Source organism: Seriola lalandi, unplaced genomic scaffold (assembly GCF_002814215.2).
Source record: "Seriola lalandi dorsalis isolate HSWRI2012SDOR001 ecotype SW California unplaced genomic scaffold, Sedor1 jcf7180002054805, whole genome shotgun sequence".
In the NCBI taxonomy this organism is placed as follows: Eukaryota; Metazoa; Chordata; class Actinopteri; order Carangiformes; family Carangidae; genus Seriola; species Seriola lalandi.
The window spans coordinates 69,959-90,775 of NW_019525358.1; the positions used below are offsets into that span (position 1 = coordinate 69,959).

Consider the following 20,817-nt stretch of genomic DNA (forward strand, 5'->3'; position numbering starts at 1 on the left):
ACAAAAAAAAAAAAAAAAAAAAAAAACAACAAGAAAAGACAAATGAATAAAGACAAATGAATGATTGACACAAGTAAAAATAATTCACGAAATGTAAATTTCTGACTTCTACAGCTTCACATCACATGAGAATTCTTTTTAAGCAGGATCAGGGACGTTTTCCAAGTGACATTTTAGCAACATGGGAAAAAATGTCTTTTCATCATTGTGTGTCAAGGCTTGGAGACAGAACGCAATGTGAGGCCATGATGAGGAAAAGAAGAAGTGACAGATTGAAAGTGACAGGTTGACAAATGTGTCCATGAAGAGAGACACCAGAGTGGAAAAAAAGAGGGGTGGGAGGATAAAAAGTATGTGTGGGGTTTTGTTTGTCTTTCAGAAAAGTATATATACAGGATCTGCAGTAGTGTTTGTGTTCATAAATACATATAGTTAAACAAATGTGTGTATTTGTGTGTGTGCATAGGTTACTTTTGGGGACAAATTTCAGATTTTTGGGTCAGTGGTTAGGGTTTGGATTCAGGAAATGGGTGTGTGTGCGCGTGTGTGTGCATGTGTGTGTGCGTGTGTGTTGGGGAAATCCCTTATCCCCTACATACACAATATTTCACTATTCCATTTACAAGCACATCTACACACACACACACAGAAGTAGAGGTGAAAAAATAAATAAGTAAAAAGAAAAGCAGACACTGACAGTCTGCATGATGTTGGGCTGTGTGTGTGTGTGTGTGTTTGTGCATGTGTGTGTGCATATGTTTGCATGTGTGTGTGTATTTACAGTATGCGTAGTGGAGAGAAAGAGAGAACCACACTACTTTGTTCCCATCCGTGTGTGTGTGTGTGTGTGTGTGTGTGTGTGTGTGTGTGTGTGTGTGTACTCTATGTGTTTGTGTATTACACAAAGCTTGTGTTATGCGTGTATCCATAAACATGCATGTGAGTGGGACTTCAGCAGACCTCGCTGCCTCCACACAGTGACATTTCCCTAGCTCAGGCTGCTCCCCTGACATTTTCCTAGTGTCAAATCAATCTTGATTTAGCCAGATGTCACATTCGCTTAGGTACACATCTCTAAACGTGGAATCCGGAAGCAAGTTTGCAAAAACACAGACAAGCATGGAAAAAGACTCATCTTCCCAACAGAGCAAAGTCATCACTAGGGAGCAACAGTGATTTTAATGTTTCCTTACATTGTGCAAACACAGAAAAAAGTTGTGTTTTTAGAGTTTTCAAAGTAACAGTGGAAATTATGTCATTTATTTCAAAGATATTGACATTAATATGAAATGCTATTACTGTGGTGGCACAGCGTTGCAGTTCGTACAGTAAAGCAAACTTCTTCAGATTGACTGTAAAAATCTTTTGCATGTACAGTGTCACACACGCAGTGGTGTTTAATACTTTCTAATAATATTACTCTGCTTAGAGTACCAGAACAGGTGGTGTTTATCTAAAATAACAGAATTACATTTTTCTGTCACCTCCCGCAATTGTCAAAACCTTCTGGCAGCTGGCTCTATGAATTGTCTTAAATTACAAAACGCCAATGCCATCTGGAACCTGAATGAGATAAATAAGACATTCAAACTACTGGTGCGAGTTTTGACAGACTATTTTTGAAGTTTTTGGAGCCGCAGTCTTTTAAACTAACTCAATATTGCCTTAAGGTCAACATTTGCAGAAAACCCATAAGCATTTAACCAAACTCTCACTCTGCCAATCACTCTGGAAAATGTTGAGAATTGACCTTAAATGCCTCCATCTTTATCATGGAGTGCACCTGTGCACAAAATTTCACAATTGTTAACAAGCTTTCTTATGGACTCTTATACTTATACCCTGAAAATCAAATTATGCTGATAATACTATAAGCACAGCCACTTAAATCTTCTTCTTCACCCATAAGCCCAATATAGGACCTTTGGCCTCTCACCTTTGACATCCCACAGGGTGAAGTGTCGATTGCTGGAGTCCTCAGGGGCCAGGGTGAAGTAGAAGCGATGACCAGATTGCGGCTCGTCCCTATCCACCACACTGATGGTGTGAATCAGCTAAGGAGAGGGAAAAGAAACCAAAGTGGAAGAGGAAAGGACAAGAAAAAAGAGAAACAGAGGTTAGATTTCTTACTCAGATCCACTCAATGGGAACAAGAAAATGAAAAGCACTTTACACTTTACATTTCAAATGCCTCTTTCATGAGGAAGGGAGAGAGGTGGAGTGAATGTACTTCGATGAAACAGACGCTGAAGGTTTCCTGTGAAAATGCAGTTCAAAGGCGGTACAGTCACAAAGAGATAAAAAACTTCTTTCTCCAGAAAGTTGACACAGCAATACAAAAAATGTCTTAATGTTAGAAATGCAAAACCATTACAAAATGCCTCACTGAAACGCTTTTTTTTTTCTTCCAAAAAAGGACAGAGATACTCTGCTATGCTGCCATATTTGCTTTGAGAAGGAGCAAAGTCAAAATGCAAATTTTCAAGGGGAACAGAGAGAAAGACACATAGACTGGGTGAGGGTGTAGTCCTCCCATCTAATGCAATAATAGTGATCCACATTCAAAGATAACAGTCAACTGTGATCCAATTCTGAGAACTCTGTGTGGACACAATAAGGTGAGATAGGATTCACTGCGAGCTGAACAGACATCAAACAGCCCCTGGAGATCCTTTCACACTAACACAAGCTTCTCAGTGACAATTCATACTCCCCTCATCCTATTACTCTGCAGCCAGCATCAAACCACAAGCTGATAAATGATATTTTCACATCACACCCGTCGTCTCTGTCTCCCCTGCTGGCGCACAACGAATGAGTCCACACATTTCTGATTATTTTGATTTCATCCAGCTTTGTTTGCTGCATACACTCGAAAAAATGAAAGCAAAAAAATTGACTCTGCAGTGTAGATGAATAAAGCATAAAAAGTTGCAGAAAATATACAGTGCAGAACAAATAAGTTTTAAAAGTAGCTTAAAGCTCCAGTATGTAACTTTTTAGATGAAAATATCTTAATATGGAGGTGCAGTCAAAAGATTCTGTGACCCAGACTCATTGAACAGGCTAGTAGCAGTGCAGAGATATTCCCTTCTAAAGTTTCTGAGCGAGCCTACCACTCCTCTCACTCTGAGGCTTCAAACTAGGAGCGGGAAGACATCACTAATGGCTGACTCACAGGCTAGCAAGCTCCCGATTCCTGCTTTAATTGAGAGCGAACACAACGAGGATGTGGGTGACGGGTTGGAGGGAGCGGGGCAAAGGAGAAAGCAGAAAGACCCCTTGTGATACTATGCTACGTTTTATTGCAGTGTCTTTATGTGTCTTACAACTGTCATCATGTAAACTTTGTAGGCTGGAAAAGAGTTTTAATTTCAAGTAATTTTAAAAAGTAAAATTATTCTATTTCTGCTGTAGGTGTGAGAAGAAAAGATTTATATTTTGCTAAGAGATATTTTACCAATAGCTTGAGATTTTGCTTGTCCGTCTTTGCTTGATTTTCTTTTGTTCGGTTTAAATAACAGCTCTATTCCTGTTGATAATATACTTGGAATTTTTTTTTTTTTTTTTACAACTACGGTTTGCAAGAGCTGATGCTGCCCACCTAAAGCACTGTTGAAATAATAACATCTGCATTGGTGAGAGTATTTCTTGGCATAAAATATGACTCTTCCATGGTTTTGCTATTTTGGTTGAGGCTTCTCAAATTGTCAATCAAAACACTTTTTTGGCAACTGTACATGACACAGAGAATCCTAACAAATACAGTTATTATCACAGAGATGGTCTTATTGTCCTAAAATTATAAAATGCCATCAAAATAATAAATTAGCACATACTCTGTAATTATGTTTGATTATGTATTTTAGGCTTACCAGCACCTCTAAAACTCTTATTCATTTAATCTCTACAAAAGCCAAAGGGTAAAAAAACTAAATTTGGCATTTCGCAGGGGGTTATATGATTGTTTTGGCTCTGAGCAGTTACCAGGCAACCAGTTTGAAATTACCAAGAAACTGAAAATTGTTCTTACTTCATTTTTTGTACGGATTTAACAATTTAGACATGTAAATTGATGAGCTTTAAGAGTGACTGTGTCGTTTTGTAACTGTTGGCCAGAGCGAGTCTATTTTTCCACCTGTTTCCAGTCTTTGAGCTAAGCTAAGCTAAGCTAACTGGCTTCTGGCTGTAGCCTTAGTATACTGAACGGACACATATGAGGGTGCCATTGATCTTCTCATCTAACTCTCCACCAGAAAGCGAGTGAGCATATTTCCCAAAATGTCAAACTATTGTTTTAAGGTCAACCTTGAAATATGAAGAAAAGCATTACAAATTAATGACTAACAGCAGTGCGCAGCATTACAATACATCTTAACAAGTATGAATAGCTGTGTATGCTTATGTTCTCTCAAGGAAAACGGCTGAGTTTGTGCAGAGATGCCTGAGGTAGTTCGGATGATCAGTCTCCTTTTCTCCCCAAAACATCAGCTGTTTACACGTACACTATCTGCTGCTGTTCTATTGTCTATCACATAATGCAGCAGACACGTAGCACAGATGGCAAATGTCATTTTTTACATTGAGACAATGATTGTTTTTTTTCTGGTTCACAGAAAAAGCAGAGAGCTGCAACACCACTCTATGGAAGCTCAGTTTCTCTATTTTTTGTTTTAACAATTTACGTAGGTATTTGTTTAGCAACAGTCCATCCCACTCCTGCCTGCTTTACTCCCACAATATGCACAGTCCGCTATTTCTCTATTCTTATTCTACACAAAGGGCTTTCAGTCTTGACAACAGAAATTTCCTCTGAATATAAAATATAATCCTTAATAACCACCTCAAATGACCACTCTTCAATGAGTTGCATGAGGAGAACTCAGAGCGCATTAAACTGAGAGGTTTTTCCGCCACAAAAATAATACTTCCTAAAACATGACTACGTAAATAAAATAGTTGAGAAGCGAGACTGAGGCTGACAATGTCTCTTAAATCCACTAATGCCTTTTCTCATTTTTGTAGAACCTTATAAGAAGACCTCCAAAATCAAAATCTCGCTTTCTCTCTGTCTCTCACACACACACACACACACACACACACACACACACACACACAGGTGAACTGCTCAGAGGCACTGTTAGAAATCAGCAGAGACACACATGACAAACAACCCCCCAGAACTACTATTAAGCGAGGCATTTCTCAGAATGATTAAAGCAGGTTATCCGACGGCTGTAATTCCTTTGTCTGGACTCACAAAAGCTCACGGTACCAGATAAGATCGAGGGAAATATATCAAACTATTACTCAGCTGTTACAGTAGCAGTCTCCTCTTTAACGGACAGGATACTTATAAAATGTTAATCATGGCTTTGTTTACTGGACTGAACTCTTCTTCTGTCTATCTTTTCTCCTCCACCTCTCCGCCTCTTCAGTCTGCTCTCTCTATTCATCATTTCCCTTTTCTCTGATACTTCGTCCTCGATAGTATCTTCTTCTCGTTCTTGTCCTTTCCAGAAAAATGTGTCCCTCATTCATCATTTTGCTGCGAATTGATTATTCAAACAATAATACTGTAGATATACTCCACACCTTTTCTCACACATAAAGACATCTGCTTTATTGTGCGATATTTAAGCTCATGTTGTCTTGTCTGTGCGAGACAGCCTCATTCATTTATAGCGTTGCATAAAACTCTGAATTATGAGCCAGAGCGTCGGCTATGCATTACTGTGACTAAGCTACTGCCAAGCACACTTCCGGGCCACAATTGTACCTTCACAATAAACCGCTCCTCAGCATTGACGTTGCATCACAGACACAGAACAGGCTTAGTCATACCCTCAGCTCAGGGAGCCTGTTTGGGATAATATGGCTTACTTTGTAATTACAAAATGCTATGGCATGATTTCAGGGTAAATCACATGCTTCTTCCTTAGTGCACTGCAAAATCTGTGCTCAAGAAACAGAGAAATATATGGAAATGAACCAGGTATTACAGGTTATATTACAGTGACTAAAAAAAGAAAAAAATATCATTGCATGACATCTCAAATCTTACCCATGGTACAAATTGAGGCTTAAATTCTTACATATCTGAATAGGATAGACTAAAGTTGATGATATCCCCGGATGTAACCTTATTAAGTACATTATATTGCAGCAGCAAAATAAGTTCACTGATCATATGTCTTTTAACAAAGCAGAGCCATTGCTCATTTTAACTATATATGCGAAACGCTGATGACTTCTGTTGGCAAAAGTGGATATTTTACAATACTTATGCTTGGCAACTACAACACGATTAAAGGTACTCTATATTTAAAGTTAGGTAAATAAAAGCACTGGGCTAAAGGCAAATGGCATGCATCAAAACACCCATTTGTATTGTTTTCACCTGCAGTTGCAGGCACAGGATACAACACTGTCCTGTTTCCTAGCATCAAAGGGCACCAATCCTCCAAAAAGAGTAATTTTATCACATTTGCTACCCGACTACAGTTCCTTGACGTACTCTCTGAACCAGTGTGTACTATAGATGTCCAAAGGGATGGCCTGTGTGTGTTCCCCATCATGGTAAGGGCTAGATAAACATCTCGCTAACCTTCTGTTAAAACCTGCCAGACTACCGCACGACTAACTCACATGACTTACTGTACCATGCAATTTTAAGTTTAAGACTTATCTAAGACTTATTTATAATTTGTTGCTAATAAAAGGGGTTGTAGGTTTTTATTTATAACTGAGCATCAGATTTCACTTGTTGATATTCCCACCACACACAGTAATGTACATGATAAAGCCATACCATGATTTAACTATGTTCCCCACAGCAACTGTGTTCACATACTTTCGTTTACTTTATCATACAGAATGACTGTGGGCAACATGCAGACGCACAGAACTGTAGTTACATCCAAGTAACATTTTTGCACCATGCCTCATGACTGAATAGGACACTGCTGCTGTACAATCGCTGTGATTTCATTTATGAATATATACGGAGCAATGATCCCAGTGAACAGAAGGTCTGCATTGTAAAATGGATTTGCTAGATGTGTGTTAATGGGGCTAACAACTCTTTCATTCAGAGAAATACATTTGGTTCTTTGTGGGGATCAGCTTTTCTCCACTGCATCCACCTTTTTTATTTCATGCTCTCACACAAAAACACATTGAGATGAAGCACAGACCATTCAATACACAGTGATCTGTGAAAGAAGGCAACCAAGTGTGCTTAATACCAGGCCTCATCTTATCTTCTCATCATTCTTCTCATCACCCTTTTAGGTTTATTTCAGTCTGAAGGTAAAAGAATAATGAGCAAAGAGAAGATGGTGTCACCATAAGTATTGTATTGTCAATTGAGGGATGCATCTACTCATTTCTCTGAAAAAATATGGACAGCAGTGAGTATGTAGTAAGTGAGCCATGATCTGGGTTCTTTGACTGTGCCCTCAGCAGGGGGTACTCTCAGCATCTCGGGGTGAGTGCAGACTGCTGAGGGAGAGAGAGTGAATCGAGAGAGGGAAATGAGGGAGGAGGAGAGCGAGCGTGTGGGAGTTTATCGAGCAGCTAGCGAAGCTCCCTCAAGCACAATCACCTAATTAGATTTCTATCTAGCGGTCCCCTTTCCTGACCCCCTTAAATCTCTTGCATCTCTGGAAAGCTAGAAGGGGAGACGTTCCCAAAAGTACAGCCCATCTGCACCAGAGGTATCTGAAAGGTCAAGGTTGTGATAGGGAGGCGGCTTCTAATTTGCAGCAGAAATCAACCATTTCACGATGGCAGTGGGGAGCTAATAAATAAATAAATAAACAAATATACAACTACTTAAAATGAGCCAAGAGAAATTCATCTCTGAAGCCTGGAATGTACTATTAGATTCAGAGTTGTACTTTCAAACTTTTTCATTATTTTTAAGGGTAAAAAGTATCCTTATGGTGTCCAGTGGAGAATCCAAATATTTCAATACATTTCTGTGAACTTGATTCAATTTTCAGGATGTCAGCATGGACGATCAGGGGCCACGGCGTCAAAGAAATAAAGCTAAGATAAGACTAGACACCAAGATATTTTGGAAAACAATATATATTTATTCCAATAATTATCTAATGCTTAAATGGTAGGTCCACATTAGGTACAGTGAATGTTTTATAAGATTTCCAATTTCAAATATTCAAAATATTCAAATATGTAGTGACTACACATTGTTTTTGTATTTCAATCATTAGTATAAATATCTAGTCAAGCTGGCTAGCTATAGAGGCTAAATAGACAAAATATACACACCAGGTTAAAGCATCTGTGTTAAAATATATGAGCTTTTGTGGCGGTGAAGGTAGTCAGGGTTCACACTGAACGTGTGAGAGACTGTCCTCACCAGAAAAACCACATCATTGGGACGGGTGACCTCTTTCTATCATGCAAATTATAAACATAATATATTTCCCCAACCTTAACTTGAGTAGTTTTTGTTGTCTAAATTCAACCATCAGATCATTCGTACATTATTCTATAATCAAGACCAGAAGGGAACTTTTTCGATTGCACTGACAAGGACTTGGACCAGAAGGATTGCATCAAATGCTGCATATATCAAGAGTTTAATGCAGCTAGACATTTATGTTTTAAACATTGAAATGACAAAATCATTTTTGCAGGAAACTGTGAATATTCCAGTCTGTCTAGTCTGCTAGTTTGTCTGAATCAATGTTAACATTTTAAAGACAAAAAGGAATAGGCATTTGGTGAGTAGAATAGATGACTCACTCACTCTCCTACTCATGAAATGCTGCCTGCCAAAACTGTGAGTCTGTCTGGGTTTTTTCCCTCGTCTGTGTTGGTTCTCTTCTCTTTTCACTGGCTTCTGTCGTACATCTAATGAGTGCCAGTGTGTGTTAGTTTTACTATCCTTTCTCTATGTGCATGAAGTGACTAAGTGTTGCGCTCACGTGTATGTGATGTGAGTGTTTGTGTTTCAGACAGGCTTAACATTTAGCTATTTCAAACGGACTCTCCCAGGGGTTGGAGGTTGGCAGTGTTGTGGCTAAACTGAGGTGATCTGTCGCAGTGACCCACTCAGACAGCTGTGAGACAGCACGGCGGAGCTGACAGGCCTTCGTTTCCCCAGGCCACACTTAGTATTTGGCTTTCCACCCGGCCTTTTTTCTGCACACATGGCACTATATGATATCTGTCCCTCTGCATTCAGTCAGATAAATACCACAAGGTGGGCGAGGAATGGGCTGAAAGGCTAAGACTGTGCTCACGTGTCATTCAGTGAGGTGCAGCTGGATTGGGCAAATGGATAAATCGAGATATTAATGCAGAGTGGTAGAAATCAAGAGGATTTAAAGCTTGTGAACTATAATGACAATAACATCACTAAGCTAAGATTTGTATTGTTTGTGTCTGATCCAATACTTGGCTGAATGGTCATACTGCAGATCAATTGCATCTCATCTTAAAACCTTTAAGGCCCATTTAGAAATTGGGTGTTTTTAGCAAAGTGATCTATATAGCTATAAATTGCTCCACTGGTTCTGAGAATCCACTTTCTATAAATTTACAAGCAATAAGATAATTTAGAGAAAAAAATGTATGTTTTCATTTCACGGATTTAGATACCACTATTATCCAGAGTAACTTGCAATGAAACAGCAAAGTATAATATGATTATTTTAGGACTAAGGAATGCATTAGATCTATGAGTTCAAATGTGTGTGTGCGTGTGATGCACCAGTATGTGAGAGTTTGAGGCCCAAGGCAAAAAACCACTAAGACACACCTCTCTGCCTTGCTGTATGCAGTCAACGCTAATGAGACAAGAACTTGCTTCTAGTTGAATCCTAAGTACATTTAAAAGACATGAAAAGATCAGAACTGACCTGAAGAAGCATCATGGAATAATAATTGTCAATAACTAGAGTCTGGATTGCAGTTCTGAGAGCAATCACTGACTGAGTCAGAGAATGGACTGAATTGTGCTTTCCAGAATCAAAGGGGCATTGTGTATTGTAGTCATTGCCATAGCAATTGAGCGATGATATTAAGATAAACTGCAGTCTATAATGACTCAGGAAGTAATTTTCCAAAAGGCGAAGTTATAAAAATCAGATATCAAGTTGCTGTGAATCTAGACATTGAATTGAAGGATAAGTTACCTCTTTGACCAATGAGAGAAATATTTTCAGTTGAAAATGCTCTTAATTCATTAAAATTAAAACCTGAAATTTCTGAGGATAAAAACATATTTTCTCAGCTTTTTTTTTACAGAACAGCCACAAAGACAAAATCCATCAGAATATTTTCTAAAGATATGATATATTACTGCTGCTTACCAACACACACACCATTATGTTTTCATTTCATTTTGGTGGCTGTCATTTTTTTGTTTTCATTTTTAGCTCTTTTAAGTGGAATAGAGGCATGGAACAGGAAATGGCAGCAAAACAGCAATGCTGCATTTACAGAGGAAAAAGCAGAAGCACATCACAAACATCTTTGCTTGGGTGAAAAATTTTAGTTTCAGCCTTTCTTCCATCTTACTACACCTTACTGATCGCAGTGTGTCAACCATTCCACCTCAAGCACATTTAGAAATTTTGGCTTCATTACAAATTGTTAGCATTTCCACCTGGGTATTTTCACGCACAAATCAAAACTGCACATAAAAAGAGGTGGATAAAAATAAATTGACTGCACAAATGAACCTGTAAATGATGCTCTAGAAATGGATTAAAAATGCATTTCTTTTTGTCATGGCTGTGCACATGTGTTCCATATGATAGTTCTCCCTTATTTTGTCTTACTGTCCAGTCACTTGTTTTACTTTCACTTTACATCTCTGGACATCGACCTGCATAACACCCCCAAAGGCTCTGTAAGTAAAAGGTGACAAGCTATTTAACACTTTGTGTCATGGCCCTGGCTTGAACTGTGTCCCCAAGCAAAAGCTGCTTAGCCCGTGTCACCCATTTTTTTATTTTTTTTATTTACTTCTCAGCCAACCCCTCCCTCTCCCTCCACACACATTCTGCTTCTAAACACAAACAAAATAGGTTGTGTTGCCAACTCTCAAATGGGATCAAACCCAACCGCAGTTAAAAGGCTTAGGTTAATCTGATTTTCTCTGTGGTTCCACCGAAAGCTGGACCTGAGCCAGGGAGCTGACACTCCATGAACGAGACTGGGTTATAACACAGCACACAACAGGAGACAATGGAACGTTCCTCATTAGCTTAAAAAAAACGGGGGTTGATCTGACATATTAAGAGTGTGGCAGTGAATGCTATGTGTGAGCTGCGAGTGTGTGGGTGTGTGCATACATGTCTTTTTCATTGTATATGTCTCTGCAGAAACATCCATGTATGACTGTGCTTATGATATAATTTATGGTAAAAAAAAAAGAACTCGCAAATACATTCTGTTGAAAAGACTAGACAGGCAGATGTAGGTATAGAAATAAATAAGATATGTCAATATATAATTAATACATACGTTAGTGTGGTTTTTTTCTGTTGTGTACTTGGCTTAATTGTATTTTAATGCTTTTGCAGCCTTGTTTTTGAAACTTGCATTCCAATAAAGCAGCTTTTATGAAAGAGGTCGAGAGATGGACGACTTTCTGAGCTGTATTTTCACAATAATTGTCACTTCAGTCAAAAATAAAACTCTCAAAAAACCAAACTGAAAAACAACACATTGTACAGTACATGCCTTACTGTTCCAATGACAGCTTGACTGAACGATTTAGGTGTAAAATAAATTACTGTTTACTTATAATTAGCCACAATCAAGTCCTGCTATCAATCATGTGATATGCATGATGCCCCGCATAGGCATGATGCCTATGATAGAAGGCCCGCCGCACTGGCCTTCTTTATAGGACACCAAACAAAGCAGCAAAAAACCCTTTTCTAAATTCAGATTTCCTTTTCACAGAGGCCAGATGAAGTGAGCAAAGTGCACATTTTCTGGGTCCGGAGGCATATGCATGCAAAAGAGTGCAGCTCGCCAGTGTTTGACGTCTATTCCAGGTGAAAGAAAAATGGACTTAATTATGCCTATTTCTGAGAGTCGCTGGCCTGTCTGAGTTTCCAGATTGATTAACAACATTATGGGTAGCTGAAACAAAACTGAGGCCGATTTTACACGCGAACATCTGATTGGTGATGTGCATACCTCTGAACTACTCCTGTGGCAGCTTATTTTACTGATTAAATGAGTGCATCTTGGGAAGCAGGAGTCATCAAAGTACTTTAACATATCAGGCAAAAGCCCTCTTCAATAGAACCCTATAGTCTTGACCGCTGAGTTTATATTCTAAGGTAAAACAGCCTCGCTACAAATGTGAGGAATTTGTTGTGATGTGATGAAATCTTACAAATGTGGGGAACATAATAGCAAGCTTCTACAATATGTTTATTTTTATATGCGGCTGTCAAATTGTCAGTTCCAGGCAGATAAAGACCCAAAAACGCTGTTGTAGTCTTCGATGTACTGTCTTCATCATGAGCTTTCTCACTTCCACAGATCAACAAGACAACTTATGCTTTCAGATAAGAAGACAATGACATAAGATTTAACATGTCATTGTTGACTATTATTAGTTCTGTTCCACGCAGACACCTTGTGAAAACAGTTCTGTACAGACTGGGAACATTGACAGTAATTGGTTGTACAAGTGCTTGTGAAATGTTCATTGAAGACATTCTTTCATAGTGTTGTGACGTTGGCTTTATCCTCTGCTTTACCCTGAATTCAGATTCTGTTTTACACCAGGCCTGTATTTAAGTTAGATGATTGTACAGATTGCACAGTTTATGAGGACTACTCAAATATATTGTTGGTTATAATTAATTAAGTTGTGCAAAGCCTTGTAACTCTGTAAATTAATAATGAAGCCTAAAAACATGCTATACCTCTCTGCAATGTCATATTTGCATATGGATGCATGTGCTTACTGGTGTGTGTGTGTGTGTGTGTGTGTGTGTGTGTGTGTGTGTGTGTGTGTGATTGTTGTTCCCGACAGTGGCACTGAGGAGAAAATGTCCATTAACTTATCAATGGCAAAAATTCATAAAGGCCGTGTGACATCATCTACTTTGCTCCACCTTCCTCCACCTCATGTCATTCCAAACACTAACACAAAGCTGTTGTGTTGGTGTTTTTTTTGACAAGCCACAAATAAAAAAACAGGGCAAGTGCTATCCTGAATATCAGATGTGGCCAAATTGCTCTGATCAGACAGTTGCCAAGCAACTCAATTACCCCTCAAGAGACCAAGGGTTTTAGACGGAGGCTGGGTGCCAGCCACCTCTGATTTCCTTAGTATTTCCTAGAGTATTGTGGACAAAAATCTCACTTATTGACAGGAACAAATTTAGCAGCATCACGCTGACTTCTGGTTTCAAAACAATTTTAGTTCAATGCTGTTTATCTTGTCATTACCTACACTTTTATTGTTTCCCCATTCAATGGAAGAAAAAATTACATTCAAGTAATTCATTAGTCAATTTCTTCACTAAGTCACGTCTCTGTCTGAGTTGAAAGGCCAGCAGTAGAAAGGCTCTCCTCTCACCATTAATCAAAAACTAATCACAGAATGCTACAAATACCAACTGGTCATCAAGCTAATCCTCAGACCCAAAACATTTTCTTCACATCCCTCCATTTTTCAAAGGCAAAGATGCAGTGACTGACAGCAAGTGGTGGAAACTAGTTTTTAAAATATTATTCTGAAAATAACATGGAGGAGAAAATTGCTTCCCCCGTGCCCCCCCATGGTTACCCTCGAGACCGAAAATGAGCGTTGGAAAGCCTTTGACCCAAGGCTAACACATTTTCATTCAATCTCTGCAGTCGACTCAGACCGTGGTCAACGCAACAACACACAAAAAGAGAGTCTATAGAGAGGAGACAAAAAGTGAGATACAACAATTCAAGAACAGATAAGAAATAATAAAAAAAAAAAAAAGAATGGAAATGAACAGATTTTGTCAGATGTTCCTGTCATTGGTTGACCCCTTCAAGACAGACACGTAAATACAGAACAAATGAATGGATGGAAGGAGACAAACTGATAGACGATACAATGCCATATTCAAGTGTGTACTTTTGAATGCCTTTCTTTGGGTTTTAATTTAAGTTTGAAATATGTCACTACATATTTTCTCTAATGAGGGCATTAAAAAAACTTTTCTTTTACATTGCTGGGAGCCAGCAATGATCTTTTTGCTGGAAGACTAATCATCTCTGTGTGATTATGAGCTGAAGGTTAATGTGGGCTCTCACAGATGGGAGAGGGAACGAGGTGGGAGTGAGAGAGATCAGACCAGACAAGGTTCTAGAGAGGCGGACGGCGTTGCAGAGGCACAGGGGGGCAATAAGTGGTTAAGAGTCTGTGGATCAAGGGGAGGAGAGGCCTGAGCCTCATTACACATGTAAATGCAGCTTCCAGCATGGAGGCCCCACTTTAAAGCCTTGCTTTTTTAATTATTCCTTTGCTCTGCACATGATAATTGGGTCTAACTTAGCCCAGGGCCTGTTGCCTATGTAAGGAGAATAAAACACCCTAATGACTTTGTCCATTTTTAATGGTGATCAGTGGAATGAGCTGGATTGGTGCTACCCTTTGTCCCGATTATTTTAAACATACTCCCACTGTTTGATTGGTCCTGGGTAATGATGCACGTAAAAATCATTCTAGGATTTTGTTCTGCCCTCTCAGAGTTCACCTGTTTGACATTTAGGAATTAATGATATCCTGTACTAACTGCTGTCTCACTTTTTGTGTGATATTGTTAAACAGGTACAAAACCACCATCAGTACACCAGCATTTCTCTGTCTGTAGACTTTGTAAGAATTGATAATTGATGTCTTCTATGAAGAAGTTAAATGACATGAAAAAACCCTCTGGTAGGCAAAAGAATCATTTATTCAAACAAACACAATTCTGACAGACAGAAATTCTGTAAAACATTGATCCTACTGACTTTTTATCTGCATCCAGCATGAAAAACACTGAGAAAAAGAGAGAAAATATATTATTTGGAAAATAGTTTCCTTCTGGCACTAACACTCTGGCAAATTGTGCCTTTGCCCAAAAGCGGAGTTATTAATTGGCTTTGGTATAAAGTGTCAGGATCGTTAGATCATGGTGTGCAACCGAAATTTATCCAAACCAAAATTATTGAAATAATGAGGCAGTTCTAGGAGGACAGGAAATAGGCTGGTGAGTATGAGTGGCACAGAAAATCAATCCAGAAATATCTGTGATAAAATTTTCTAAACTTCATGTGGAGGTTGATTATAACCACTTTCTGGATCCTTGATGGATATATGACCATCTGTTCTTATTGTATGACCTACATGCTAGCACCTGAGAAAGCAGATGGTATTCAAAGTTCCAGATAAAGCTGTTAAGTGAACCTTGACTTTAGAAATTTCTATTATCACATGTTTCCAAGATCAAGAATGGACCTCCATTCTCAGGATAGAGAGATGGTGATTTCCTCTTTTGTATGATGGTACTGATGGATTGGCACAAAGTGTTACAACATTAACTTGCGATAATGACAGTGAGGTATATTCTTCTCATATTGCTCACAGTTTAATCTTAAAACTTCTGCCACTTTGCCATTTTATAACTTTTCCTTTAAAATGATGATACATGTTGACTGTGTTTAAAAAGCTAAGACTCAATTTCATTGTTTCCTTTGTTACACGATGGGATGTTATGTATCTTTCACTTCTTTTCTTAGCCTATTTAATATTGTAGGTGAGTCTCTTGCAATATATTTAGAATAGCTGTCTTTCAGGATCCTTAATGCTGTATGTATCACCCGGTGAACTTGATGTTAATGTCTAAATCAAGAACAATGCAGGTGGAAGGAAGACACTACACTTTCCATGTCCATCCATACAGACTCTGTATGAAGCAGAAGGTTTAAGCACAGACCTGAAACAAACAAGAATGATACTGGTCTCAGTATCAGACGCCTTTATTAATGTTGATCTTCTGCCTAAAAACATTTGAGTGAAGGCAGAAGTCAGAATTGAGAACTTTGTCTTTGCTTCTTGTTTTCCTCTTTTAGCGACTCACTAAAGATTCACCTGCTTTAAAGGATAGGTTCACATTTCATACTGAACAAATGACACCTTTGGAAAATACCCACTTGATGTGAATACTACACTCTAGATAAACAGAATGAGGACTGTGGATGTTGTCCCCCATCACCAATGCACTGGTGGTGCATTAGGAAGGGATCTTTCACTGCCCAGTATGAACAGGGGGAATGATTATAAATAGCAAGAACTGTTTCAATGTACATACATTTTTATAGACTTGAAAAATTGTGAACATTTTTGTTTAGACAAAAATAAAAATTAAGAATATCAACATTATTTACATTTCTTTCTGTATATTCTTACTTTGAGAATACTTCATGTAATGTGTGAATTGATATGAAATTAGCTATGCATGTTGTACACTTGTTTGTAAGTGTGTGAATTTGGTGTGTTTGTGTGTTGAGTGTATCTACTTCTTACAGTAATTCTGTTATCAATGTGTATATTGCAAGACAAAATCACTGTTTGAATAAACAATCTACGACTGAGTTCACTTCATCAGTAATTACCTTTGAGTTTTCTACCTGAATAAATGTGCTGCGTTCAATACTGTCTAGGCTGCACGCTGTTTTTGTACTGGCCTTTCAGACAGATTTACCCACAAGTAATATGTTCTTTGTAGCATTGTGACAAATATATATATTTTTTTTATGGTGAATCAAATATGGTGATGCTTTGATACAACACTGTTGTGTTCAAAATGCCTTAACTTCTGCCTAAGTACTAACATTCATCTTTAACTTGCTGTTCAGCAAACAGCAATCATATATTAGTTTTGACCACCTAATTGTGACGCATTAAATTGGGGGAGGACATACATATGACATCATCTGATTTTGAATTAAGAAAAGCTTACCTGGCCTGGTTTGGCATCTTCACATATGGAGGCTTCGTACGGTGTGGCCAGTTCAGGAGGGTTGTCATTTACATCCAGAATCCGAATACTCACAGCCGAGTGGGACGCCATGGTATGGTTATCTACAGGAGAGACAAGGAAAATACATATCAACAACATATGTCCAATTCAATGCAGTGTAAAGAACTGTGACAGATGTACAGTATGCATCTTATATAATAATGTTCTGGCTGGCAACAAATTATGAAGCGCCTGACTGGGAAGACTGAAGCAAAACAGTATAGTTTATCTAGAGTATAGTGGTTGGATATAGTGAGGGTAAGACCACCACACATAAATTCATGGCAAATGAATGAAGGTTCTGATCCTGATTGGAGTGTTTCTATGGTAACAAACTGTACACTGAGGGCTTTTCAGTTTTCCAGTCGTACACCTAAGGCACATCCAACAGTACAGCTATGCTTTCGCTTTAATCAGTACAGCTGTCCACACAGGCCTCAAATGGCCCGTGTTTCATTTGCACTTTACTCACGCAACTGCAAACCAAATCGTATTTTTATATTTCAAGCCCATTTTCTTCCGACCTACTACAGGGATTGTGTATTAGGCTGTGTGCTGAGCCAAAATGCAACTGACCACCCAGCAGTCCTTTGACTGAACAGATCCAGTGTGGAAGTTGAAAGAGGTCTGCAGCTGCTTTTACATACTGCTGACCTGCTGATTTTGCCATAAGAGGCAGGTAAACATGCAGGTGTAATACTCCATGGGCAAGACTGTTCAAGATATTCTTGTCTGCCTTCAGTATGAATGAGATGAGGCATTTGTATAGCACATTATCACAGAGGTCATCCAATGTGCTTAGCAGAAAAAAAAGAAGCATAAAAAATTGAAGTAAAAAGCATAGTAAGAAGCCAACAATATAAAAACACAGATTATAAAACAGGTAATATCTAACAAGAATGTGAGAGTAAATGATTAAATGAAGGCACTGGAAGATAGAGCAGTTTTTAGCTTCTTCTTTAAAGCAAGTTATGGCCATTTGGTGCTGGTTCAGTGGGCAGCATAGTGGCGGAAAACCATTTCACCCTGTTTAGTTTTAACTCTGTGCAACACTAGTTGACCAGCTATTGCAGATCTTAGAGAAATAAATTTAGGGTTGAGACTATTAAGTGACTTGTAGACAATTAGTAAAACCCCAGAAGCAGCATTCTGAATAAGCTTTAGCTGTCTAACGGTCTTATTTGGTAAACCAATGAGGAGAGCATTGCAATAGTCAACTCTGGAGGATATAAAGGTATGAAATTCTCTCAGTCTTGTTTAGACACAAAGTCTCTGACCCTCTCTATGTTTTTGAGATGCCAAAATGCAGATTTAGTTATACCTTTGATGTGGTCGCTGAAACTAAGATCCCCATCCATGATTACACCAGGATTTTTAACATGGATTGAAGTCTTTAATGCCAGAGACTCCAGGTAGGCACTAAGTTGCAACCTTCCTTCATTTCTCCCAAATAAAACAATTTTGGTCTTTTCTTCATTCAGCTGAACGAAGTTTTGTTGGATCCAGCCATTCACTTTTTCAAGGCACAGACACAGAGGACGACTCATATTAATGCAGTTCTTCACGAGGAAACAGGCAGTTGGTTTGACACTGTTGCTAAGTACTGAAGGGTTTTAATCTAATGCCTGCTCAAATTGCACCCATTACCTGAATGACACTTTTTGGCACCAGTGAGGGACGTGAAAATGGTAGCAAAGATTCCATTTTTGTCTCTAGGTACCCACAATCTGATAATGACATGACAGTATACAGCTGTTTAATAGGCTGAGTGCAAGAAGCGCACCTCAGCGCGATGATAATGACAAATAAATGCTTTTGACAAAATTGCAAATGTAGGCCTGTAATTTTATTCCTCATGCCTTTTTCCTCTACATACAACACGAGGAATAACACTACAATGCACTCTCAAGACGTTTTTTCTTAATGGGCCCAAATGTAAACGTGGGAGAAGATTATATAATTAGTACAATCAAAACCCACTTCAAATTAGCTCGACTTCTCCTTGAATCTTAATTCCCATCCATTTTACTCATAAAACACTATGTACTGTACAGAAGGGAGCCTAAGGCCCCAAGTGTGTGTGCACGCGCGCGCGTGTGTGTGTGTGTGTGTGTGTGTGTGTGTGTGTGTGTGTGTGTGTGTGTGTGTGTGTGTTATAGAGTTAGGGAGGGAAATAGAAAGAGAGAGAGAGAGAACATTATCTCAGTGTTAAATGAGTGATCTAGTTGCTTGAAGTGTTGGTCTGGATATCCTGGTTAATTAGAGTACACAGCTTATGAATAAATGAGTATACACAGCTGTCACCACCCAGTTCACGAATCTGAGTGGCACCCTACAGAAAATGTAATAACACGCAGCCACTGACAATTACCCAGTGATGGAAAACACATAAATCCGTTCAGTGAAAAGAACACCACCGAATGAATTTAAATTGTTGTAATTATGTAAATATAGCAGATAGTTAAGTGCAATTAAGTGACCTCACTCTTAAGAATGAGTACCTTCACACTGTGGAATTACTGACGCATGTATATGTAAAAACCAAATTAATACTGTGGAATGATCCAGGCTGGGGTTTGAAATTTTAATGAACAGTTACTTATAAGTAGCAATGACTTACTACTGCCAGCGGAGAAATGGTGGAGTTAAATCTAACTGCAAGAGGTTCAAGGCAATATTAACCTTGGGAGCTAAACAAATTCATGCAAAAATCATATTTTGATCTGCTATTCCATCACATTGGTATGAATACATTTGGGCAACTACAGCACAACAACTACTTGGTCAAGTTTAGGAAAATATCATGGGTATGGTTAAGGTTAAGGAAAGAGCACCGTCATAGTTAAAATACACAACTATTGACTTTTTAATTCTTCCTAAATACAATTGCAAAAAGCTGCTTATTGAAAAAATCTACAACTTGGTCATTTCGCTACTCTACCTTGGTCTTCTAATGGTCCTTGGAGAGACTCTCCGGCTTTTTTCTATAATCGTACTCACAATAATTTGGGGTCTCATTAATGACTTTTTGTCTAATTTGTCCTAAAAGCAATTTTTAAATTTACTGTCCCATAACAAAGATATTAGGACTTAAGGAGCTGACGTATGTGCTTAAATTGATCAATCTTCTATGATTTTATTCCGTTTATGAGAGTGACAGGTGACAGAAATGTTGACAGCTGACATACAGGTGGGCCACAGTCTCAATAGACGAAAATGACAGGCAAAATTCAAAATGATAATCAGCAGACTATAGTGAGCGAATTGTCAAGCTCTCTCTCCCTCGCTCACCATGCAGTTCTGCCCAACAGTGGCACAGCAGCTAATAAGAATGCTGGTCTCAACTAATAGCATAATCCTCACATCAATGCTGGGTTTTAATTGACTGCTTTTTGCCGGAGCAGCAAGAACATAAATGCACAGTGAGCTCCGCCAGTGCTAGATATCTCCTCTCTTCTTCCTCTTCTTCTAATTTCGTCTTCACATTATGCTGCCGTCCCCGCTGTGCCAGAATGAAAACCAGCAATCATCAGATGTTACTCATTTTACATTTCAATTCCCAGAATTGAAAACAGATGAAACAATGTGAGTATGCCCCACCCCTACCCACCCAAACTCTCTCCATGGGGAAAAAAAGAGTTATTCAGTGAGACAGGTTCATTCATCTGGACTAAGTGGTGCTGTTCTAAATCTGTCTTCAGATAGAGAAGGAGAATAAAAGGATTTCAACAGATTATTGGCATGCTCTGCATCTGTGCGGCAC

General features: G+C 38.7%; 1 protein-coding gene across 1 annotated transcript in view; it reads right to left on the minus strand.

Moving 5' to 3' along the window:
- Positions 1 to 20,817, minus strand: part of cdh22 (cadherin 22) — a 70,767-nt gene that overhangs the window by 8,455 nt on the left and 41,495 nt on the right. Inside the window, exons 8-9 of the mRNA XM_023426067.2 lie at positions 16,995 to 17,116; positions 1,937 to 2,054 (exon numbers count right to left, since the gene is read on the minus strand). Coding sequence (XP_023281835.1) covers positions 1,937 to 2,054; positions 16,995 to 17,116 — 240 coding nt within the window. The remainder of the gene's footprint in view (positions 1 to 1,936; positions 2,055 to 16,994; positions 17,117 to 20,817) is intronic.